Here is a 26812-nt window from a genome sequence, read left to right as displayed (position 1 = left end):
GAACCTGGATGAAACTGTAGTGGTATATGTAGTTTTCAAATAGAAATAAATGAAAGAGTTAAAACACAGAGGCCTTGCTGATTGATTGGATGTGGTTGTTAGGTGAATAAGGACAAAGAAGGAATCAAGGATAGCTCTCAGGTCTTTAGTTTGCTTGAAGGGGAGTATGTTCCTCCCATCAATTGAGGGCAAGCACAGGTAAATGAGAAGACTGAAGGCAGCTCTGACAGGTTCATTCAGTGACATGTTGAATCTGAACTTTTTTATTGTAATAATGCAGTCATGCGTGATCATTCATTCATCTAGCTTCTGTATATGTATATCCGAAATGTTGCACTGTCTTCTCAGTAGCTAACTATGAAGAGAATACGAAGCTTTTTATCAGTGTACTCCCAATACAGGTTGAGGAGCAACTACAACTTACTATAAAATGATAAGTAACATGAATTGCTACCAAATACAAGAGGGTGACTGAGTCTTTGGGAAGATTGAAGGAAGCTGCTTGGTCACTTGTGTGTCTCCTTTACTACACATGGTCTTCAATAAAAAGTATTGATTTGCACTAAAACAATTTTTTAAAGCAGAAATTCATTCGTAAGAAGAATCACTGTGTATTTTTTTTCCTGAAAGTCCAAGCATAGCACATTTATATATTGTAGTTTATTATAATAGCTGTGATTCAATAACAGTAAAGTCATGTTGGGAAATAATTGTATTATAAGACTCATATATCTATGTGTCACCTGTGAATTTGGCTAGCCCCTTATACAGTAAGCATAGGCAATTTCAAGTAATTTTTAGAGCAAATTATCTGTGATGGTAGTAACTGTTAACAGTAAACTTAACTTCACCTTTCTAAAAATATGGGATGCCTTTGTGCATCCAAATCAACGTTAAGTTTTAGTTTAAGAAATCACAAATGATGTTGTTGAAACATTCCTGATTATTTTTAAGGAATTTTCTATTTCTGAGTTTATTTCTTTGGGTGAGGTTAATTAAAATTAGATTTTTCTCTTTTTTTGCAAAGAAAACACCAACATATTTTCTCTTCAATTTTAAATGCATAAAGACAATATTATGTTAAACTAAACCTAATTAAAACTTCAAAAGTATATGAAATTGCTACATTTATTAGTATCTGTATATCTTATTTTGTTTTATCATATATTTTGTATTTTAGTTTATGATAGTTGATACTTTATTATGCTTATTAAATACTAGGCATTAAGAGCTTTAATACAGATGGATTCATTTAATCTTTACAATTTATTACTTCCATTTCGTTCACATATTAGGACACTGAACAGAAAAGTTAAGTAGCTTGTCCATATCACAGAGCTACTATGTAGCAGGGCTGAACTCAATGTCTAAACCTTTAATCATTATGCTACATTCCTCTATTCGTTACACCTCTTAAGTAAGTTACTTTTTTCACCAGGGCTGATGATGGAAAAAAAAATTCAAACATATTTGTTGAGAAAGCCTCTATTTTTAAAGTATATATTTCTTCTTTGTCTGATTTACTAATTTGAGGCATAGTTTAGAAACCGAACATTTGAGGAACAAGATTTCTGCCTTTTTCTTATTCAAAAATGAAAGTGAAATGGAATGGTGGTGTTTTCTGAAACAGGTTGCTGGTCCCTGAAGATGTATTTATGCAACATTCTGTCTCAATTTTGCAGCTTACCTTTGTGAGGCTAAAACAAAATAAATAAAAACAATTTCTCCTTGGAGCTGTTATTGGTCCTTTTCTAATCTGAAGAAGACTAGAAGATGACAACACATTTTAGTTCTTATGTGTTACCTGAAAGTCAAAATTAGCCACATTAGGGCTGCAAGAACTAACTTAATGTATGTGAAAAACAGCACAGTGCAATTGCTTTGAAAACTAAAAACAGTTATTGCTTAAGAAAGTGTGAAAGATTCTTTTCATTACCTTGAGAGGAAACAGTTCAAAATCAGAAAATGGAATTTTTTAAAATACTTTTTTTATAATAAGTAATGTTTAATGCAAATTCCATTCAGGACACAAAAGCTAGACAAGCATATATTTTTTATTTGATAAAATAGTAATTTAAAAGAGAATGTACATTATCTAAGGTTTCATAACATTGTACCTGAAGGGGATTAAGATATCTAAAATTTTTGAAGTCTGCAGATTTCATTTTATTTACTTGCAAGGATGGAGTTCTTAGTGATTTGTTACCATAAGAAAATTGCCCATTAGCATTTGTATTGATTTGCCTTTGTCAAAAATGAAAGAAACAAATGTAATTTATTAGCACTTTATTATTGAATCCTTTTTAATATGTAATATCAGGAATCTGAGTCTTTATTAATCTGCAAAATATTTGAAGGAATGCTTTCAAAAATTGAAAAGAATAGAAAGTTCAACTTAATTCCTATCTGTGCCGAGGCACTGGATGGATTCTGAACTGGCTCTCATCATAGATTATGCTCATCACTCTGGCTGGAACAATTTTGTTGTCCCCTCCTGCTATTCTGAAATTGACCACTTTTAGTAAATTGGTCCTTTATCTGAACTTGGTTTCGTAAATTATTCTTGCACATCTTATCTAATCCAAATGCTACCCAGTCTTCAAGTATTAGGAAAAGCTTCACTTCCTCCATGAAGCAATCCCTGATGACCTTCACTGATCTTGCTTTCCTCTCAATTCCTAGAACTTGCAGAGCCTTCTCCAGAGGTTTCAATCAGCATGAGATGGCTCAGTTATATGCCAAAAATGGGTAATATATGTGTGGAGACATTGATCCTCAGGGAAGAAAGGCACAGCATGAATTGGTCTGAGATTTTAGGCCTGTCCCTCCTGTCACAGGCAACCTTCTACAAGAAATTATTGTGCCATAAAAAATATCTTTGTTTTTGTGTGTTATATTGTGAAAATGGTTGGAATGTTGCAGCTTCATCAGTAGTACGGAGCCTTTCTTTTTCATTGCACAACCTACTCAAACAAAAAGAGATTTCACCTAAAATGCAGGTTTATTACTAAATTATTTACTTATGAATCATATATCTTATTACTGTATTAAAGATGATTTAATATATATACACAGATAAAAATTTTTAAAAGATGAGAAATAAAAAAATAGCAGCCAAGATTTTAACATTTTCTTGCATTGTCTTGGATTTTCTTGGTATCCTAGCCATTCTCTAGAGTGTGTGTGCCAGACTTTGAAGTCACTTGTCTATATGATTTGATGTATTTAAAAAAAGTATCTAATCTTGTTCCAAAAATTATTCTATGTAGCTTCCAAAAAATGAGGAAAATGCAAGATGAATAATTAAGATGTGAGGAAATGAATACAAAGAGAAAAAGAAGGAGAAAAATAAGATAATACTAGAGATAAAATGCACATATTACACTTCTATAGTTTTGCTAAAAGTTAAAAGTAAATTTTTTTAAATTACAATAACTAGTGCAAAGAAGGAGGTATGACCAACTTCAGAGCTCACAATCTCTATATAATTTGCAAGAAAAAAAATCAAGGATTAAGTATCTATGGCATATGACATATATGAACCATACATTTGTCACATGCCAAAGGTGTGACCTTTCAAAAGTCACCTTCTTTAATATATTTTTGGAAGGAAGAAGCTTTGTCATATCACTCCCACATTTTTCAATTGCCATGCAAACAGGAATGTAGCCAGCTTATCAGGAATGGAGGAGAATCAAAACAAAGTAATCTCTCTCTGAGCTGCCTTGTGCTTTGGCTTGATTCATGCATAGATTGAACAGCAGTGATTTCTAAGAGACCTGGTGCCTATATCAGAATCAACTGATGGTATTTAACTTTTTTTTTTGGGCAAGTTAAAGACTTCCCTCAACTGGAGAAAAAAACTAGCCTCAAATCTGATATCCTCCCATAGAAGACCAAGTCAACCTCTCTCTCCTTGAAAATCTCTTTAGTAGTGAACCACTAATAGCAAATGGGATAACAATGGGATTGTAAGGGGACGAGGGGTTGTGTAGCATTTCATAATTGAAATCTCCTTCACAAGATTATTGGCCCTGTTAAATAAAGGTGATTTTCTTCCTATCTGCGCCTTTAATGAGTTAACTAGTAATTCCCCGCCTGTACCCTACTCCTGACTAAGTAGTTTTAATCCTCTGAGTTGTGGCTGCCTCTTTGGTAGTTTAAAACATTCCTCAGGTGATTCCAATGGGTAGCCATTTGAGAACTACTGGATTTAAACTACGCAAACACAAGCTGGTTGCCAAGATTGAGGCGAATGGCTAGAAAGGGTTTTTCTTTGCCAAATGGCTAATCAGAGAGGGGAAAAATGATAAATTGAGATGAAAGGAAAAAGAAGGAGGAGTCAAGGATATGATGTGAGGCTGGGACATGACATGAAACTGCCACTGAATCCCTGTGGCAGGTGTGGTCAGAGCACCTTTTAAAATAAAGATAGCTAGTTTTCAGTTAGGAATTTTTATGCTATTATAACAAGTGTCCTTATGGCATGTTTCCAGAAATTCTATTTCACTGTTTGCATTTCATGTTTATATGAATGATTTTGTATATCTATATGGGTGGGAGAGTGGGAAGTGAATGAAGAAAAAGGTCTGGTCTTGATATCTGGGTTGAAACGGCACATAACAGGGACAAAATATTGCAACAAGAAACATGATAATTGAAAAATGTAGACATGATATGAGAAAGCTTCCTCCAAAAATATATTTAAATGAGTAATTTTTGAAAAAATAGAAGATGGTGGTTTGGATTAGTGTTAACTGTTATATTTCTCAAAATTTTAGAATAGTAAAACAGGTTGCTTAATAAATTGTGAAAGATTTTAGTTCCCCAAAGATATCATTATGTTAGATAAATTAGAGGTATTAATGCATTACATGACCTTAAGGCAGTTTTGTAAATGTTGCAAAAATTATATTCCTGGGCCTACCTATTAAGTTCACTGATGATAAATGACAGTAAAAAAATGTGAAGAATACTTACATTTCTGACTCAAAAGAGGAAATTTATGTGTAGCCAGATCATCTGGAAGTGATAGTAAATAATTAAATCTAAGTAAAAGTTGGTAGTTGTGGGGTGGCAGGAAGAGGAATATTATTTTTTTTTCAATCTCAATAATTAAAGCAAGTGAAGATTCTATCAGTACTGTGACTGTATATTTGCTTCCTACCGCCATAAGCTTTTTTTCTATATAGCAAACAAAAGTCAAAGATCCAACAACAACAAAATTCTAACTACTTTCTCTACAAGGGAATAAAGACGACATTAACTGAAAGTAGTGTAATAGCCACATATAATAGCTACATCCTGTAGAATCCAAATCTGAAGTTTATGAAGAAATTGAAACACACTTTATATAGAATTTTTCACAAGTTAACACATAATTTTGGGGTAGAGCACCATTGTCTTTATTTTTAAAATATGGGATAGGGTTTAATAGATTCAATAAAATAGCAACAAATAAATTAGATAAATTAAGCTAAACATAAACTTGTAAATTTTGTTGTTCATAAATTGGAACTATCCTTAAATTATTTTTTGTTTTGTGTATCTAATTTGAGTTTTGTTTTTTTATTATTATTATTTTTTATAGAGATAGAGTATTGCCGTGTTGCTCAGGCTTGTCTCAAACTCCTGATTTCCAGCAGTCCTCCATTCTTCGCCTCTCAAAGTGCTGGGATTATAAGCTTGAGCCACTGTGCCCAGACAAACTTGAGCTTCTTAATGAATTTTATATAAACTCTAAGAAAAGATTATCCATCCATTTATCCATTTTCATTTCTGCTAAACCTGGGTCTCCTGAATGTCCATTCCATGACCTCATTCCTTTCCATTATCCATTTCACATTACAGAAATCAGTCCCTCATTCCAGATCCCTTTCTTCCATCCAGACCACTCCCTGGTTTTACTCTTAGAATATTTTAGTTATTTGTTGTTGTTTAGTTATTCCTTTGTCCCTCCTTCCTTCCTTCCCTTCCTTTTCCTTTCCCTGCCCCTCCCTCCCTCCCTCCCCTCCCTCCTTCCACTTCCCTTCCTTCCACTCCCTCCCCCACCCTCCTCTCCCTCCCTCCCCTCCTTCCCTCCTTCCTCCTCCCTCCCTCTCCTTCCTTCCTCCTTCCTTCCTTCCTTCCTTCCTTCCTTCCTTCCTTCCTTCCGTCTCCTCTCTTTCTTTCACTTTTTGTTATAACTCCTCTTAATTCAATAGTCAATAATTCTCAGCCTTTTCATCTTCAAAATTTTTGCCTTACCCACGCTGCACTTGCTACTGTTTGAATAATAATAATAATAATAGTAATAGGAGCTGGTGATGTTTACAACAGTTTGATGTTCTCAAAGTTAAGGTTGGATATAATTATTTTTACCAGAGTTGTGGTTGTTTGTCATATTTATTTTCCTCCCGGATTCTCAGACCAAAGGACTATAGCTTGACAATTCATGAGAACTACTCTAAGATATACACCTTTTATACATGTAATATTCATAAAAGATTCATCAAAAAAGCAAGTGTCTTGGGATTTTTCTCTCAAACGCTCTCAGCATTGATGAAGAAGATGAAATAATAAACTTTCCTTTACTATTTAATAATAGTTTAGAACATCTTGCTTTTATTATTACTAATATTACTAATAATAAACATCTTATTATTAAACAGTAAAGGGAAGCTTTACATTCTAAAGTCATTGCTTAGTTAAAGCTGGTCATTTGCCCCTTATCTGGTAAAGTGAGCACTACCAGCCAAGGTAGATAAGCATGTTGAACCAGTCTCTGAAAATAGAGGAGTATTCAGGGTGCAGAAGCGTCCAACTGTACTAAGAGGTACTAATGGTTGAATTAGCCAGATATGAAGGGGATGGTAGAGTTCAACAATAATTGAAAAAAGTATAGATTCTAGATTCTTAATTAGGAGAGCATTGAGATCATTAATGCGTTAAAATAAACCCTATCTACTAAAGGTATCGCTCATATATCTCAGCAATTCTACCTCTGGGAAGGTACCCAGTAGAAATGACAGTGTATGTCTCTTCTAAGACATAGAAAAGAAAGAATTTTCATAGCATTAGTTATAATAGACAGAAATTGAACATAATCTAAATGTTCAAAATGGATAAATAATTTGTGGCATTTTCACACCATGGAAAAGCAAGATACATTCAATGGAAAAGATGAATCTAATAGTCATAATTTTGAATGAAAGAACAGGCCAAAGAGTACATACTGTAATTTGCCATTTATCAAAAATTTAAAACTAATCTAAGGTACTAGAAGTCAAAATAGCAGCTGCCCACTGGGGAAGAGAAGAGATACTCCCAGAAGACACAGAGGAGCCTGTGTGATGCTGTCAGTGATCTTGATCAAGGTGGTGGTTACATGGTTGTGTTCCATATGTAAAAGTTCATCAAACTGTACACTTAAGATTTATATACTTAGATATATATAAATTATAAATTACTAAGGCATGACAAAAAGTAAAATAGTTTGCTTCAGAAGGAAGTTTCCAGTGGTATGTCAGAAGTAAATCTTTGATCCAATTCAACACATTTGTCACTAGCTTGAATAAAGATGAAGAAAACCTACGTTTCAAATTTGTGGATATCACAAAAAAGTTTCATTGTGTAATATATGATTTTTTAAAATGTCAACAGGCAGGATCCATGATCCCGTTTAACAAGCTGACATTTAATAGGATAAATGTAAAGTCCTATAGTTTAAAAAGAAATGTGACATAAAAGCCATGAGTAGCATGTTCTGGGAAAAATCATATGCTTTATCATTTTTAGAATCAGACAAACAGAGCTAATTAAAGTGAGCAAAACCTACAGGGGAAAAGGAAGATCTTCATAACAGCTAGCATAGGACTGTACATTGAGATACTGTATTCCCTTTATGTGAAAGTAAAAAATAAAATCTTAGCCTTAGAAGATCATACCTAGAAGAGATCCTAAAGGTTATCTAAATTCTGCCTTCTGTTATTTAAGTACATAAATGTAGTTTTTACATGCATATATTTATATTTTTATTCATATTTATATATGAGGAAAATGGGGCCTGAAGAGAAAAAGTAACTTTGTGAAATGTTCATGGTAAATGCAGAACCGTGACAAGAACCTAGCCCTACACTCCTTGTTTTCTACCCTGTTATTTTATCTTCCTAGTGTGCTGGTGATTATTTTAGGACAGAGCATCACGGTGAGCTTATATACTATATTTTATCTGGCATTTTTTACATATTTATGCTGTTTTCTGAAATAGAATGTACATTTAGGCCAGAAAACCTAACTCTGAATTTTCTAGGACCTAAAAACCCATAATAATGCAGAGTAGAGTGTTTTCACAACAGTTGGTCAACAAGTGTTTGTTAATTAATCATAAGAATACAGACAACGGTGAAATAACTTTAAAACACTTTTATTTCCCTTTTCTTATTATCAGACAGAACCCTGCGTTATTTAGTCTCTAAATACTCAGGGAAAACTTTTCTCTCAACTTAAAAAGTGTAATATTTCTCATTGTCCAAAGGTCTTTCCCTTGTTTTACAGATAAATATCATTATGGCAATATATGGTTTTCCCTTTAATTCTGACTTTAATTGTAATTGTAATGCACAATAACTGGCTGCTGATTTCCTGATATGGTCCTTCTTGAAAATGACTTCAAAGACTCATATTTGTCTTATTATATCTGTAGAGAGGTAATTATGATTGTTATTATCTTAAATTACAAATTCTGTTTTCCAATCCTGTGATTATATTATATGTTCCCAAATTACCATATGTCTTAAGATAGTTTATTTTTAATTTTACTCTAGAATGTAAACTATGTGATTATCAGGATAGTGTCTGTTATGATCACCACCATATTTTATGCCTACAATAATTCTTAGCACAAACTATGAATTCCATAAGTATCTATTGAATGGAGGTAATTAAAGTTAAGAAATATATTTGGAAATAAGAATCAGGACACAGTTCTGAAAATCTTCTCTTTCTATCTTTGCATCTGTCTGCATTTTGTATCTTTACAGTTTGTTGTAAAATGTTATCCTCTTTTAACTTGATTCTTTTCCTAATTAAATCATTCTTTACCTAAGTTGTGTTTATTTTGCAGATGTTCTGAGATATTAGAAAACATGTTTTCCTATTTTAGCATTTTGTCTAGTGTGTGTTTGTGCAGGTATACAACATATATGTGAAAAAAAAATGATGAGGAAAAGGGATTTGGGCATCAGTTTGTGATTTAATTCTTCTATACTCTTGGTTCTCCTTAATGCATCATCACATGATTAATTTACTCATGAGTTTCCCAAATGTACTTAACAGAAAGGATACAAGAAAATGTGTTAGTTTCCCAATGCTGTGATCTCATGGTCTTCACCATTTAGAGGTAGCCTCAGTATTACAAAGTGTCTATAGTACATGTGACCATATTGAGAAAAGTTGGGTCAGATGCAGTCCTTATCCATGAAATATTTAATGGTCTAGTTCTAGGAAGAAACACAAAAATGCAATTTCAGTTCAGTGTGACAAAGATATGATCAAGACGTCATGGTGTATATGGAAAGGAATGATTTATGATTATATATTGACTAAAATTTTGCAGCACTGACAAAGCTATTAGAAAGTAATATGAAATGAAGAGATACCTTTTTTTATTGTAAAGCTTGTCCTGATTTTCTTCTTTGAATTCCTGCAAAAATACTTGCCTGTATGGCTTACATGCTGCTCATCTTACACTATTTCTGGTTCTTAGCTATTTCTTCATGTGCATACCTTCTGTTCCTTAATGAGCTAATAAGCATTTTTATGGCAAGCAATGTGTTTTCTTTGTATCTGCCTCCCAACCAGTCTTTATTCAGCATATCACATTACCTTATTACTCACTAAATGCTTACTTTGAGCTTATTATGTGTCAGAAAGTATTCCAGATAACCAGGGATAAAGCAGCAAACGAAATAAAGTCCCAGCCCTCAAAGAAAATACATTCTGTGAGACAAAAGAGAAACTCAACAAACAAACCAACAAATATATAATGTGTTTGATAATGATAAGTGTTATGGAGGAAAATACGTTTTGGTAAGAGGGAATAGAGCATGGTAAAAGAATAATTTTTATAGAATAATCAGGAAAGTTGCAATAAACGGGATATTTGAGCTAAGACAGCTGAGATATCTTAGGGAAAAACATTCAAGACAAAAAAAATTATGCGAAGACTCTTGTACTGAAGAATATTTTCTTTTAGGAATAGGAAGATCTGTTACTAGAGATGGGTAAGTGAGGGGAAGAGTGGAAGGAAATCAGGAGAGAGGGTTGGAGGGAGTTGATAGATCATGAAACTCATGAGGAGGAACTTTAATTTTACCTTGGATGAGATGGGAAGTGACTAGAGAGTTTGGTATGAAACAGCGGAGAGAAAATCTTATTTACATTTTTTTCTTGTGGAAATGTCTCCATTCTAACTTATTTATATTTTAGAAGTGTATCTGCAGCTATACTTTTCTAAATGGCAAAGCAAGACTCATATGGAAAGGGAAGTACAGGAGCAAAAGTGGTAGCTAGGCAACCAATTAGAAGGCTGTTGCAAGACTTCAGGTGATAGTGGTTATTGGTTTGGTTACAACGTAAGTAGTAGATGGTGTGAGGTGGTTGGATAATGGATATGTTTTGAAAGAAGAAAAAAGTGAACAAAAATACTTGGTAATGGATTAAATGTGAGAGTATCTGGTGATTGATTGGAAGTGGTGCATGTGCAAACATAATCAGGACAATCCCGATGTTTTTAGTCTAAGAAACAGAGGATGGAGGTGCCAACTATCACACCACCATGGAAAGGGGAGTTGTCAGGCTGAAGACTTCAAGAGAAGCATGTTTCGTTCAGAATTTGTCCATTGTACATCAAGAGTGCCTTATCTACAAACAAGCAGAGAAACAAAGGAGACAGTTGGACACACGGGTCTAATGTTTAGGGAAGAAGATTAGATTCAACATGCAATGCTTAATATTTATGCAAAAATAAGACTTATTTCTGTTGATTCATTTCCTGGTTCAATAATGAAAAAAATGTTAATTGATGCTTTTACAAAACGAGAAAATCCAACAAATCCTTGCTTCCCAGACATATATTTGGATAGGGTATCTCTGATGTGTCTGACTTAACCATTGTGGAGAACAAGGACTATTTGCACTCTTTTCCTGAACTGGTAAAAGTAAAGACTATATTTCATTTGAAACAGAGCCTCAAAGCTTGCTGATAAATGGCTTTATTATACTAATTGCATTTTCTTTATTTCCATAGTCTGTCAGTGTGCCAGAGGGAAATTTTATTGGTCTTAAAGGATTTGTTCTTCAAATGGCCATGTAGGTCGCAACACAAAAACTTACTTAGTTGCTGGCAAATTTATTATTTAATGATTCGTCCCCAGTGTCTTTCTGGTGGCTGTGTTTAAAATCATTGGTCTATAATTACTACCTTTTATGCATATGCATGCACATATATTTCATTTATAGTCTTTAGACACATTTTTCATTCAAGTATTCAAAAAGTACTCTTATTTAAAGACTCTGTGATCACATAGAACAATCTTCAAGTATTCTTAAGCTCATTTGGACAATGACAGTTTGAAAAATAATGTAAGGGTCTTGTAGCTGACATCTGAGAAACTCATACCTTAGAAGGAATAATTGGATTGTAAGGCATTTTAAATACTTTGTACATTCTGAGTGGCCTTATGCTTAAAACACTCTTGATATAATTGAAATGCTCGTATGTTTCTTTCTAACTTCTCTCTACTTTGAGGTTTTGTGGAGTTGATTATCCCTAATAGTATTATTTTTAAAAGAAGATTCAGACACAGGTATAGCATGAAGAGAAAAATTGTGGTCCAAAATAACATGGTTTGGAATCAAAGTTGCAAATTCATGCAGGATAAGGATTTATTGAGTTAAGATAAGTAGAGAAATTAATAAAAACCAATAAACAATGCAATAGATTATTTCCATAATTTTCAAAAAATACTTCAAAAATCATTTGACTGAAATAGAGGTTCTTTCATGTTTTCATGCTTTTTTTTTTTTTAACTATTTGTATTAGTAAATTATCCTGAAGAATACTTAAAATCTAGTGTACCCAGGATGATATCCTAAAAGATACAATTACAATATGATCCTAACACCTATATTGATACCTTTTATAGTGTGTATGTATATATATTTTTTTCTGTGTCTTACCCATAGAAAATGATACCATCTACTGGACAGACATGGGCTTCAATAAAATTAGCCGAGCTAAAAGAGATCAGACTTGGAAAGAAGATATCATTACCAATGGCTTGGGAAGAGTGGAAGGGATAGCCATTGACTGGATTGCTGGTATAATCCATGGCTTTTTATCTTTTTGTTTCACACCTATTTTGTTAGGGGCTCAAAATGCTTCATAAAAAATCTTTTCTAACTCATAACAGTGTTTTTTTTTGTTTTGTTTTGTTTTGTTTTTTTTGTTTTTGTACTTCCAGCCACAGGGGTAAATAGTTTCTTTTGCTTTTGGCTTCGCTCCTTCTAATGCTTTTGAGCCTTTGGATAAGGGTTTTTATGTAGAAGTAGATTATGTAGTGTTAACTTTGCCCAAATCTCCTGAGAGCTCCATAAGGCAGTAAACAAAAGTGTTAGAAGTTCTCTTTTGCCTGAAGTCAGTAGAAAGTTAAAATAGGTCTTTTCTTTAGGTAGGAGAAGTTTCAACTTCTTTTTACCATGTAAATATATCATTATATGGTTTAAACCAGAGATGTGTGAGATTAGAATTGAAAGTATTTGCATATTAGTTTATTTACAGCTTTCTGCTTAGGAAACACTTTTAAAAAGAATGTAGGAAGTAAACAGTTTCTTGGTAGTTATGTGAATGCTCAGAAATTTAATTTTACTCATAACAAGTACATTTTTTTTCTCAAAACTGTATTATAAATACCTCTATTATTTCTCCTAGGTAACATATATTGGACAGATCATGGTTTCAACTTAATTGAAGTTGCAAGACTCAATGGTTCTTTCCGTTATGTAATTATTTCTCAAGGCCTGGATCAACCAAGATCTATAGCTGTGCACCCAGAGAAAGGGTAATTTTAAGATTTACATATATCTTCCAAGTTTTAAGTGAGTTTCCTAAGTTTTGTTGAAAAAAAAATTAATTACTTTTAGCTGTAATGTCTGAGACAAAATCAAGAATATCTTACCTAAGCAGAAAAAAATGTTTATATTCACTTTGTTCATATAATTTAGTGCATATTTGATGAAGTCACATTTATTGTAGATTTCTTTTATGTGTGTGTAAATCCAAATAAAGGCACCAACATGATTCTAGATTCCCAATTTAAAGCTCTTCCCTAGAATTGTTTACATAATTAGGTGTTCAGTTATGTATTGAATGAGTAAAATAGCCATTTGCTAGCCCTCCTTGCTCTCCAATATTTCTAAAATTTCCATGTTTATTCATATGTCTGTGGTTGTCAAACATGTTCATCTCAAACATTTTTTTCTTCTCCTTTTTTCTTCTTTTTTTTTTGTTTTGAGTTCTAAATAAGTATAACTATCTGTTTTGACATTTTCATTTGGATGAAATGTACATATATAAAACTATACATATATAAAACTGAAATAAATTTAATCTGCCACCAAGTTAGGCTTGGTTTTTCTTCTAAATAAGTCTATTACCAATCCACCACTCTCTATCTTTATCTTTACCCTAATTAAATTTGATATTATCTTATATACTCAATAACATCGTAATCTGTCTCCTAAACTCACCAAAGCCTAGAGTGATTTTTTTTTAAAATATACATCTGCTTATTTAAAGTCTTTCAAGGAATTTGTATTGCTTCATGTGTAAAGTCCAAAGCCTCTGTTATGATCCTTCTTAATCAGACTCTAATAATTTTTAGTCTGAAACTCCTGTTACTATCTTTTTCCTTTCTCAGTCTCTGTTTGTCTTCTCTTAATTTGTAAAATATTTCTTATTCTATTCCACTTCCAGCCTTTGCCAACCTCTCCTTTTTACCTCCAATGCTCTTCTTCTATTTTTAAGTTGTTAAATTTTATTTGACCTTACTTGGCTTTGAAAATAGTTTAGTTGTTGTATGGACCCATAGCACCTAGTATTTTTATTTTATACATTATTTGTACTAATATTTATTCATTTACCTGGTAGCTATATGTGTTTTTGTTTGTCTGTTTTTGAGACAGACTGGCATTCTGTTGCCTAGGCTGGAGTGCAGTGGTGCAATCACAGTGTTGGGATTACAGGCATGAGCCACCGTGCCTGGCTGTAATAAATTATTATAGCCTTAAAAGATAAAATTTGACCAATTGCTTGACTGTGAATCATTATTCTAAGGCAAGAAGGAACATAGTTTGAAAGCTATGCAATCCCATAGATACACTGGAAATGGATGTTTAGTTTGTTTCTAATAAAGTATTTCTTTGCTTCATAGTTGCAATAAGTTGATTTATATTGTATAGAACCCATTGTGTCTGCCCTATTATAGATTCATACAGCTCAATTTAACAAGCCTCTTGCTGCTACATGTCAATCTGTGAATTTCCTTTCATTTTTTATTCAAACCTATTGTAGACCCTTAAGTTGATATTCCAGAGCTTCTTTTTCTTAAGTACCTCTTATCTCTCCACATCCATCTTAGCATATGACTATACCTACTTGTCTTTAGCTTGATTGAGAGCATTAGGCAAAAGAATCTTCATATACTCTAGTTTTTATTAATTTATTCAATGAACATTTATTGAGTGCTAGGCACTGTGTGCCAGGACATGTCAGCATCCATCCATGTCATCCTCAGCCTTCAATTCAATACATCTTGACAACATACTAGTACATATGAAAGACACTTGTAGACACTGTGAAGTATGCTGGCATGAATAAGATGCTGCCTCTATTCACAGTGAGTTTTCTGTTTAAACTGAAAATTTAAACAAGTACACATTTCAGTTAAAGGAATAGCGTCACTTTGTAAAGACTTATTTTCAGGCACAATAAAAAATTGATCAAACTCAAATTTAAAGCTCATATCCAAATGTCATGTTGAAGTAATAAGTTTCATAAGATCACTATAAAATTATCTTGGGTTTAATGCAAAAATGATAGCATATAATTAGAGCAGGTAGTAAAAATGAGGGTGGTAGCAGCAATAATAGTAACTAGTAGAAGTTTTATGGAGGAGGTTAGAAGGAAAAGGAGGTTTCTGAGATGGGGTAGGTATATATTGCATGAAGAAGAAATAGAATAATTAAATATTTGGTAGTGGCAAAGCAAAAACCATCAGCAAGAGTATAGGTACATGAGTTACACATAGGGAAGAGCAGGTGATGTGGCTGGAAGAAAACTTGGGTCCATATAATTGTTGGTAGGACTCCCTATATATTTTTTTTTAAAAATGTTGGGGTCATGCCTTCTCCAGTTTACCAAGTGAACTCCAAACCAGTCCTGGACCCTCTCACCTCAGCCTTCCCTTGGTCTCAAACAAAACGTAGAAGCTAAGATCAGAGGTGTGATGAGAGTTTATTGAAGTTGTAACATTCTTAAATGTAAAGCATCCTTAAGAATGGTAATTTATCATCCCTGTGGATTAGACAAAAGGGTTCTTTCCCTGCCCTCAAGCCAAGTAATAAAGAGAGCTAGAGACAAATATGTAAGAGGGAGGCTAAAATAAAGAGAAAATAGCAGTAAATGAAAAAAATATTCTATACCTTTTTCACTGCAAATCCCAATGCCAAAGGGAGTCAGATCAAATTTGGAGAGAGGGAAGAGAATGTGCTCTAAAATTAATCTTAACTGCATGATACTGTTCACTTAATGGTAATTGGCTGGGAAGTTATGGGATCTTTCTGAGACAGCAAAGTTTGGAGAGGAAATACTCAGTAGAGCATACATGGAATCAGTAGTTGGATAAATATAAAGTCATTTCTAACTTATTCCAACAGAGTTCAGGCTCTGTAATAAACTGTGATAGTGTATGAGATTACCCAAGAAAGAGTGCCCAAAAAAGAAGTTTAGTAACAAAAATCAAGAATGCTTACAGATAGGGGATAAAATGATTAGGAGAGAGAGAAAAAGAACAACAACAACAACAAACAAACAAACAAACAAAAACAGCCATTTTGAGTCTTTGGAAATTACTGAACTGTAAAAGTCAAGGAAAGAGAGTTTAAGGAACAGTGTGCCAGCAATAAAGAGGTCAGGAGACAGAAAAAGCAGAGAACAGAACACGTAACTGGTGATGAGGATGGTATTGCATATCTTTATGAGCTTCAGAAGATGAGTAAGGATAGAAGCCAAATATAAAGAGTAGACAAAAGAATGATTAGAAAGTGGAGCTAGCAAATACAGAATAAACTGATGGAAACTGGGTGATGAAGGGAAAGAGAAGAAATAAAAGATAAGTTGAGGGGATTGTAGGGTATAAGGTTTTTCTTAATATGGGGATATTGCACATATTCATAGGCAAAGGGGAAATAAACTAGTTGGAAGAAAGAGGATGGAAATGATTGTAAAGGGGAGACAAATTCCAGGGAGCATAGGAGGAGCCTTGACAAGGAAGAAACAATAGGGCAGAGCAGGCGGAATCAAGACAGAAAGCAGGGAGGCAAGATCTGTATCTTACATTGGGTATCCCAGAAAGAAATTCTAGAATGGGAAGTCAACTTAGGACCTGAAAGAAGCATCGTCAGTCGAAAAGGGGAAGAAAGAGATCAAGCAAATATTTAATTTTGAACATAATCTTGGCCTCAGACTGATTCCTGGAGGGACTCTAGAGTCTAAACTTTACCTCACAGTGATGGAACTTGGTATTCGGACTCCAAAGTAGTCAGCCAGTGGATAAGGGCCACTCTGGGAAAGCAGATGCTCTCAACATTTCTGACTGTCAGCACTTGTGGGAGAAGAGATTCAAGTGGCCCAAAGATAATCCTCCAAAGAAAGTTGTCTGTGTGAGCTGTTAGGGACAAAGGTCATTTGAAAGCTCAGAAATGGTAAACAGCATCTGAGGTTGTTTATATGGAGCACTGATGGTGTCCACTACAGTTTGGAGTCCCCACTTAGACATTTATTATTTTTACCTTTGCCTCTGAGGTATTTCTAAACTTCTTGGTCTCAAATGCCTGTATCATTTTAGTTAATTGGGAGGATTAAATGAGGTGGGTGCTAGTTCTTTTCCCCTTCGGAGATGGAGTGAAAGAAGAGATAGAATGTGGAGATCAAATGTATTTCAGAGGTTAAATTGATGAAACTGAAGAAAGTCACAACTGCTAGTCTATATTTCTAAGGTTTTCAGCTTTAAGTGAATAGGTTAAGTTTTTCCAAAGCTATTGTAGTCAGTATTTCCCACAATAATGAATCAAAGAATTTTCAAGCAACGTGAGACTAGCCGGGATGGATTTCTAGAATCTAACCAGGAATTTTATATGACATTGAATAATAATGCTCGGCAATGTACATGTAGTAAAGAAAATAGAAAGAAAATACGTACCAAAAGGAACAAAAGGTTATAGATCAAAGTTGGCAGTTGTAATGGGTTAACTTTGAGTTACCAATCAGGTGGTGAGGCCTGCAAGCTCGTGGTGAAATAGTGGGAAGTCAAGAGTAGACCAGGGTAGGAGTAGAGAGATAAGGTCCAGCTGGTATGAGTGACCCACACAGCTCTCTACATTAAGCGAAGGTGATGCTAGGGAGGTCCCTGGTGCAATAGAGATGAGGTACTATGATCTTGGGTGTTCGCACGTCATTAAGTTCCATAGAATGTCAGCAGTGGAAGGAGAAGATGAAAAAGCTGCCAGCCGGTGGTAAAGCAATAAATAAATGGTGTGTAATTGTGATAGATGATAATGCAGTCAAGGAAAACAGAATATGTGAATTCATGCTGTAAATGTTTAAGTGAGTATAACCTCAGAGAAAGGTTTCTTTCTTCCTTAAAATGACTTCTCTACTTCTATTCTGGATACAAATATCTCCTCAGACATTTCATGCAAAAATCATTCTCTTCTATTTTATCATCCTTAACTTGTTCCTTTCAATGAAGCCTTTCCCTTTTGCTTTCAGATAGGCTCAGGTCACTCTCATTAGATAACACGTTATTAATGTTATTACTTTCCACATGTTTTCTTCTCAACTTCTCAGAATCATGATCTATATCCATTGTCTCATCATTTAACTCCTAAAATGGATTTCAGCTTCTGTTGTTATACAAGAATTTCTAAATTTATTTGCAGCCAAATCCAGATATTATTATTATTATTATTATTATTATTGCAAGTTTTATACCATTTGCCTTCTCCAGGACAGTTTTCTACATTGATAGTCTATCCAAGGACCCCTATTCTTCTTTAGCCTTCTCTGTCCCTGCATTTTCTGGTTTTCTCTGAGGCCACTCTATATAGCTCCTGTGAGCATTATATTTTATTCTCTTTATTCTCACTTAAGGCTTAGTGTGCCATTTTCTCTATTACTATATTTCTCTTTTAAACCCATCTAATCCCATGTTTTTAAAATGTAAATCATGCTTATATAGTGAAATATAAAAATATAATAAATACATGCAAAATAGTAATAAAATATCTTCACCCCTTTATTTATATTTCTGATATCCTTTACAGTTATTTATTTGAGTATCTGTCACTGAAACTTAAAATGTCCCTCTACCTCTCATCTGCTGCCTTCCTTTCTTAAAAATGGTATCTCTTTTCATGTTATCACAAAAGAGGTTGAAACTTTAGATTTTCCAGTATTTTTTCATCACCTATTTCCATCTGTCAACAAGTCTTCTCATTTCTTTGCTCCAGATGATTGTTAGATTTTTTTTAATTTCTCTCCATTGCAACTACCAGCTCAGCACTGACTCAGCAGGAGGATCTCAGTAAATATTCTTGATTTCTTAATTTTGAGACCTCAAAACGAGAATTACATGTGAGTCCACAAAACAAGAAATCTTTGACATATGTAGCACTATTTAAATATTATTTTCTCATATATTTTTACCTCTTCTTAAAAGCATTTTTAAAATACTAATTATGTCACATGGATACATTTTTTCCATATTCATAGTTAATAGTAGATATACTTATTTAAATGTTAAACTTATTTCCAGGAAGTATTTATTACTGCTTGGAAATATTAGAGAGATATGTCTCCCTATACTTTTTCCATATGTTTATTGACTTGAATTTAGAGAGAAAATAAAAGACTTAAAAATGAAGTCTTGTAAAATTATTCAAACATTGATTTCCAGGTAATACTACATAGACATTTAAGTGTCAACATTTATATCATAGGAATAAAGTACAGTATTTTAATATTCTGTTTGAAGCTAAAACATGGCAGATGGTGTTGCCAAGGGAAAATGCCAACCACAATGGAGTGAATTAGCTGAATTCAAAATAAAAACATGCCTTGAAAAGTGGGCACAAATCCTGTTTTTGAACAATAGAGACTTGAACTCTTTTAAAATGTAGCCAAATGCAAAATAGGAATCATGTATGAGTTTAGTTTAGCTTAAAAAATCAGTTTCTTTCATCTATCATTGACTCCTCCTCCTCCTCCTCCTCCTCTTCTTGTTCTTCTTCTTCTTCCTCCTCCCCCCTCCCTTTCCCCTCCCCCTCACCCCTCTCACCCCTTTCCTCTTCCACTTCCTCTTCTTCCTCTGGTATTACTTGCTTTGTGAAAATTGAAATATAATAATTTTCTCCATGCTAAGAAGTCATTTAATACTAACAACAAAAAGATGTATAGGAAGCCCCATTATGATGTTAAAAATTTTGGTTAACTTCCCATGGTATGTAATCTCTAACTGAAACACACATACTGTAATTTTGTTTTATTTCCTTTTAAGTACCAGGATGTATGGTGCCTCTCTTAATTTAGCTCTATATTTCTGTGACTGTAAATAATGTGCTGAAAAGTTTTTCTTTCCATAGCAAAGATTCAAATTTACATGGAATCTCGCTGTTCTATAAGTACATATTTTCAAATGGTCTTTGATTATGTATATAATTTTTTAGTATGCTCAACAATTTATAAAAGGTCTTGGTTGACAGCTTAACACCTGTTAAGATAACAAAAGTGTAGTGTAGTTTGATACCATCTCTTAGAGTATATTTTGCATCTTAAAGCAAGGGAACACATATGTAAAGGAAATGGAATAAATTTGATTTACCATAGGAATGATGCTGGGTAAGATAGGTTGCAAGTCATGAAACAAATTAAAAACTTCTGTATAATATTTTGATAATTCTAAGTCAGCTCATGAGCTCTAGAAGTATAAGCTCTGGGCAGCTAAATGTTAAATATTTGGTAAATTCATAGTTATAGGAAAATATCAAATATATATTGAATATACAAAAGTGCATAAACATGAACTCTTCAAGAAAATTATAAATGTGAACAAGCTAACATTATATGTACATGTATATGTTAGGTATTTAAGTGAGAAGGTGAGCAATGAAGCAGGGTGTAAATACATATATAAAATGAAAACTTAACTATAACATGGTGCAAGTTTAATGTGCTATGAAATATTATATATGTGTGTGTGTGTGTGTATATATATATATATAAATATTTTTTGTTTGTGAATAATTTCCACTTCTCCAGTGTGTGCTATTCATACACATAATAATTGTCCTATATAATTACTCAAAATCACAATGTAGTGAATCAAGAAAGGTTCAAAGGTAAACTTAGGAATAGCAGACCAAGAAAGAGGCAAATTAACAAATAAGTTAAATATTTTTGAAGCTTAAACAGAAAGAACAACTCAAATGGCCTATATCTTTATTTTGGCCTAAAAGAAAAAAAAAAATATTTCGGAAGTTGTTTACAGGAAAGACAACTTTTCTCACCACAACACTTCAACATTATCATTGTTCAATCCCCTACATTTACGACTTAAAGAGACTAGCAAATGTTACATATTTCTAATCAGCATGTTTCTCAGATACTTATTTACCCATTTACCTGTGCCATTAAACAGTTAACTTCATGAGGGTATCTAAATCCAATTTATTTTGTATCATCAGCTCCTAGCACATAATAGATACCTAATTAAATATTTGTTGATGAGTGCATGAGTATAATGCAAGAATAAGTTTGATAATCAACCACAAAACCAACAATAACAAACAATTTGCAAAGTGCAGTAGTGTCCAAGGGTAGACTGCTTTTATATTTTCATCCTTTTAGCACAGCATTCTGCTCCCTGTGGTTGAGTGCTTTTTATATTACAGGATTCTTTAATCAATAGCAACATAGTTAAGACTTGAAAAATGATTTGGGATAGGCCTGTAATACTTTCTCAAACAAAACTGCACATAAATGAAGAAACAGAAAATGTGAATAAGGCCTCAGAGAAAAAGAGAAAGCTCTACATTTCATTTTATTCCTCAGGGGATAAAAAATGTCCCTTTACTCATAAAATATGTTCAAACTTTTATAATATTATCTTATTTTACTTATGATCTGAAGATGTAGCCATGAACATGTTGACTTATAAAGTATTCGGTTTGTATGAATTTTGAGTGATTCTAGTGCATCTGCTAAGAAGTTGGAAATTACAAGCAGCTTTTGTCAAATTAAAACCTTATGCTCATGTAAAGGCTAGCTACTATTGTTTGTCTGTAGGGTTTTTATTTTGCTTTCTTTTTTGTTTCTTTTACTTTTTGCAGATAGGATAACTCACTGTTGACCCCCACGCTAGGAGAGGACACAATGACATTCTCGATTCTCTTCTTGACCAAGGCCAACTGCCGACATAAGAGAATTACCTGATCTTCATTTTTATGCCAGCATGAACATTTTTTGGTTATCTCAGGTTTTCTTTATCATATGTGACAAAGGATCTAAATCATACTCACTTAGGGAAGGCAGAAAAGTAGGAAGAAATGGCACATTTATTGTAAAAATTGCAACTCAAATTTGAGCTCCAGGGAAACAGTTTAGCAGTCAAAGAAGATAATTTTAAATCCAGATAAAATGATTAATTCCAACTACTCTTGCTTTTCACAACTGCTCGTATATGTACAGTATAAGGATAAAATTTAATAATGTTTCTCTTAAAAAAATAGACTTATTTACTATTTTCTTTCTCTCACCCTATTATCCTTCTCATACAAAAATCAGAGCTTTGTCACCAATGTCAGCTTTCTCAAATTTATTCATGGGCATTTATAATAATTTGAATGTGTATTTTTTCAGCTTGAATATAACTGCTTGTGACAGGATTTTTTTTTTTTTTTTTTTCTGAAAAGTGTATACCTGAATCTAAACTAATTCTGATGTCAGTCTGTACAGTTGTCAGAAAATAAATACAATTAACTTTCAGGGTCCATTAAGAGTTTGCTAGGTCTTTGGGCGCTCCAGTGCTACCAAATGTGATCTTTTTACCTATTTATCCAAATGTCAATGATTAGTTGGAAATTCACTCGTGATATGTGTTCATTGCATCATTTTCCTGCCCAAAACTGTTAAAGTCTAATTAAGACAATACAGATATTTGTATTAAGACAATTACTGATAAAATTTCTATAATTCTGAAAGCCACATTTAAATGTCCCTTTTGAAATTATATGTTTTTAAATTTGTAAGTGCAAACTTATTTAAATAAAGAACTTTTCAGTTTAGTTTAACAAATACTACTTGATTATTTACATAAAATTCAATTTTACAATATAGCATTTGATTTGGACAAGTTTAATATTTTCTGGATTTGAGAAAGTATTTTTAGTAGGGCTCCATGTACACAGTTGATACTCTAAAATCAATTTTTCTTGGCTGTATCATGTAGTCAACACGTATTTCACAACTGCACAATTTGAACTCAAATAGGTTCAAAATCAATGGTAATTTTGTCACTCAATACTAATATCAGTAGGGTCTCAAAAACCAGGTACAAATATTTTCATTTCTTCCTATTGCTGAAGACCACATTTAGATACCAAGAATCTGTGTTCATTAATGATATCTCAGGTGTATCTACGTAAATTGTTACCTTAAATGACAGGTCTCTTCATGCAGTTTTACGAGCTCAGAGAGGGTTCTCTCTCTACATTTGGTTTATAATCCCCAAAGATTCTCAAGGTGCAAATTCTATTCATTTCTTTACTTTCAATTTCAGTTTAAGGAGCAAATAAATTATTATTTCCTTGACATAAAATGTTTGCTTAATTTTGATAGGTTTAAAACCTTTTACTTTTATTCAGTTGATAAATTATTTAACTCTAAAAGTGATTCCTACACAGTAAGATTTGGCTTCACGTATAATGATAGTATATCTAATCACTACTGTTTTCCACAGAAAAAAAATTGTGTAAATTCTGGATTAAAAAATAGTTTTACTTAGAATAATTTTATACATTTTTTTTTTTTACTTTTATCTCAGCCTCTTGCATAAAAGTATCATAAATTTAAAAGACAGAGATTACTTGGAAAAAAAACAGAGAGAGACTTCTTTCTCAATGCTAAGACTTTTTTTGTTATTTGTTTTGTGTGTGTGTCCTTCCTTCCTTCCTTCCTTCCTTCCTTCCTTCCTTCCTTCCTTCCTTCCTTCCTTCCTTCCTTCCTTCCTTCCTTCCTTCCTTCCTTCTTTCTTTCCTTCCTTCCTTCCTTCGAGTCTCACTCTGTTACCCGTGCTGGAGTGCAATGGTGTGATCTTGGCTCACTGCAGACTCTGCCTTCTGGGTTCCAATGATTCTCCTGCCTCAGCCTCCCAGGTAACTGGGACTACAGGCACGTGCCACCATGCTAGGCTAACTTTTGTACTTTTAGTAGAGAAGGGGTTTCACCATGTTGGCCAGGCTAGTCTCAAATTCCTGACCTCAAGTGATTCGCCTGCCTTGGCCTCCCAAAGTGTTAGTATTACAGGCATGAGCCACTGTGTCAGGCCTGTTTTGTGGTTTTAAATATGGAGATTTCTTGTTACACATCTTATAGCTAAAGAAAAATACCATTTGATATAATATCATTATATATTTCTGTGTTATCTTTCTATTTAGTGAGACAACGTATCCTAGGGAAGACAATTTAGGCCTGGATTAGTAAAGCCTGAGTGTGGTTCTTGGCTTGCCCTCTTATTGGCCATGTGGACTGTGGATCATTTACTTCCTAATCATAATTACTACAGCTCTGAGAATTAGGGCTAAGTAGATTGGTTGGTACACAAGTAATTGTACTTTTTGCCATTACTTTTAATAGCAATAAACACATTTATTTGTGCACCAACCTATAGTTTATTTGGTGTGTTCACTCAAAATAATATTTTTATTAGTGCATTTGCAAGTAGATTAATATTAAGTAAAATGTTTAATATACACATTTATTTATTTATGTGAACTTTGGAGTATATTAAAAATAGATGATGATAATCAGATTAGATGAGTTAGCATATGTCTGTCCTGGTCTCACAGTGCCTCCTTCACAGTATAACATTACCTGCCATTTTAATGCATATTTTTCCTAAAAAAGTTAAGTGCAGCAATGCATTTCATCTGCCAGTTAGTTATTTTATATGGAATAATATTTTTCATCCAATGAGAGCATACCTTAAAGTCTTAAAAATCTTGACGTTAATAAAAGTGTAGATTTTTAAATCTACTACTTCTTCGATAATATCTTACCAATAAAATATTAGTTGGATTTTATGCTACAAAGTTTTTCCTTTCTGATGTATAAAGCTTGTAAATATGATTGAAATTTTCTTCAGGATTAATATAATTGAGATTGTAGCCGTACCTCATTTTTGTTTGTCTGTAAAACTCTAACATGTTTATTTTACACAGCATTTTCAAGAAAAATATCAGCTATTAAAACAAATTAAACAATATAGATAAATAATACATATATTTTTATTTAGTTAAGTATCAATTTGTACTTAAATAACTCCAGTGAGTATAAACAAAATATAAGTCTTTAATTTTTCTGTTTGCAGTCTCACTGATTCTTATGTGACTATTCACATATATTATTCAAATATGCTGATGAGGCTGCAGGAAAAAGGGAATGCTTGTACACTGTTGGTGAGGATGTAAATTAGTTCAGACACTGTGGAAAGCAGTTTGGAGATTTTACAAGGAACTTAAAACTGAGCTACCATTCAAATAATCCCATTACTGGGTATATACCCAAAGGAAAATGCATCATTATACCAAAAAGACGCATGCACTCATATGTCCATCCCCCTGCTTTTTGCAATTGCAAAAATGTGGAATCAACCTAGGTGCCCATCAAAGGTAGATGGGTAAAAGAAAATATACATATATACCATGGAATACTATGAAGCAATAAAAAGAATGAAAACAGCCCTTTTGCAGCAACATGGCTGGAGCTGGAGGCCATAAACCTAAATGAATTGATACAGGAACAGAAAAGCAAGCACCACGTGTTCTCACTTATAAGTGGGAGCTAAGCATTGAGCACACATGAACATAAACATGGGTACAAGAGATACTGTGGACTACTTGAGGGGGGCAGGAAACTACCCATTAGGTACTATGTTCACTGTCTAGGTGCAATATACCTATTAAAAATAAAAAATAAAAATAAAAATTGCACCTATTAAAAAATAGGTGCAATATACCTATTAACAATAATTTTTTATAATTAGGAAATATACACCCAGCTTTTGAATCAATGCTTGCCATATTTTTAAAACTTTATTCACTGCTGGTGTCTGATAGTTGGATAAAACTTCACTAGATGTAACTTCAAATTAAGAATTAAGAAGGAATTACATTTATCTAAAAGCATGGATTTCTGTAGAGTCCTATGAATATTGAATTTTTTGAATGAATGCGTGAAATACATGGATTATACACATTCTGCTTTTCTACATTTTATTTGATGGCATGTTGTTTTATTTTGGCATACTCTATGTGTTCTTTCTGCATGATATTTTCTTCCACATCCTCCCCCATTACATTTTGTTTTAGAAGATTACTAAAATAAGAATTTCCGCTTTTGCATAAAACTGTATTTTAAGATGACTTCACAAGATAACATAAAATTCAAACTAGAATAGTTACATTTAGCAGTCTAAGTGGACAAAATAGAAAGTTGTGATGCATTCATGTCTATATTCATAAATTAAATATGTATTTACCACAAAATTTCTAATTACCTGGTGCTGAAGGAGTAACAGTGAATAAAAATAGAGGAGTGATCACTGGCCTTGTTGAGTTTACAGTCTACTGGGGGCAAAAAATATTTATAATAAATGATAATGTAAGGAAATACAAGTAAAAATTTTCCATTCTAATCTGTGCTGTGAAGCAGAGCACATGGTACAGGGAAGACACAGAAGACTTCTGGAAAGAAATAGTTGAGACATGAAAAGTAGGAAGTAATTAGGCAAACAGGTTGGAGAAGAGCATTTGAGACAGGAAAGAGCAGGCACAAAAGGTATTTTGGTAGGATGTTGAGTGCATCCTATGATTTCTATGACTGGTTAACTCTTTTTTGACGATAAAATTATTTTATTGGAAACAAACACACTGTATATTAATTTCTGAAATGTATTATTTTTGTTCTAGTGTGAATGTTACTGCTGTTATTATTAGTAATGTCTTTTTATATAGCTCTGCATACTACAGATAAATGTACATAAATACTACAAATTTACAATTTAATTTCAGCCTCTTATTCTGGACTGAATGGGGACAAATGCCCTGTATTGGAAAGGCTCGTTTGGATGGCTCAGAGAAGGTTGTCCTTGTAAGCATGGGAATAGCATGGCCAAATGGCATCTCCATTGACTATGAGGTCTGTTGGATTTCTTTTCAG

The 26812-nt window shown here is 33.2% G+C and overlaps 1 protein-coding gene across 3 annotated transcripts in view; it reads left to right on the top strand.

Moving 5' to 3' along the window:
* Positions 1-26812, top strand: part of LRP1B (LDL receptor related protein 1B) — a 1950491-nt gene that overhangs the window by 1443202 nt on the left and 480477 nt on the right. For all 3 annotated transcript variants that reach the window (XM_031651763.1, XM_031651762.1, XM_031651761.1), the window contains 3 exons: positions 12226-12360; positions 12971-13100; positions 26665-26791. In XM_031651763.1, coding sequence (XP_031507623.1) covers positions 12226-12360; positions 12971-13100; positions 26665-26791 — 392 coding nt within the window. The remainder of the gene's footprint in view (positions 1-12225; positions 12361-12970; positions 13101-26664; positions 26792-26812) is intronic.

The sequence above is a fragment of the Papio anubis genome, chromosome 10 (genome assembly GCF_008728515.1).
Source record: "Papio anubis isolate 15944 chromosome 10, Panubis1.0, whole genome shotgun sequence".
Classification (NCBI taxonomy): Eukaryota; Metazoa; Chordata; class Mammalia; order Primates; family Cercopithecidae; genus Papio; species Papio anubis.
The sequence above is the reverse complement of the archived record's forward strand: the minus strand, read 5'-3'. Positions and strand labels throughout refer to the sequence as shown.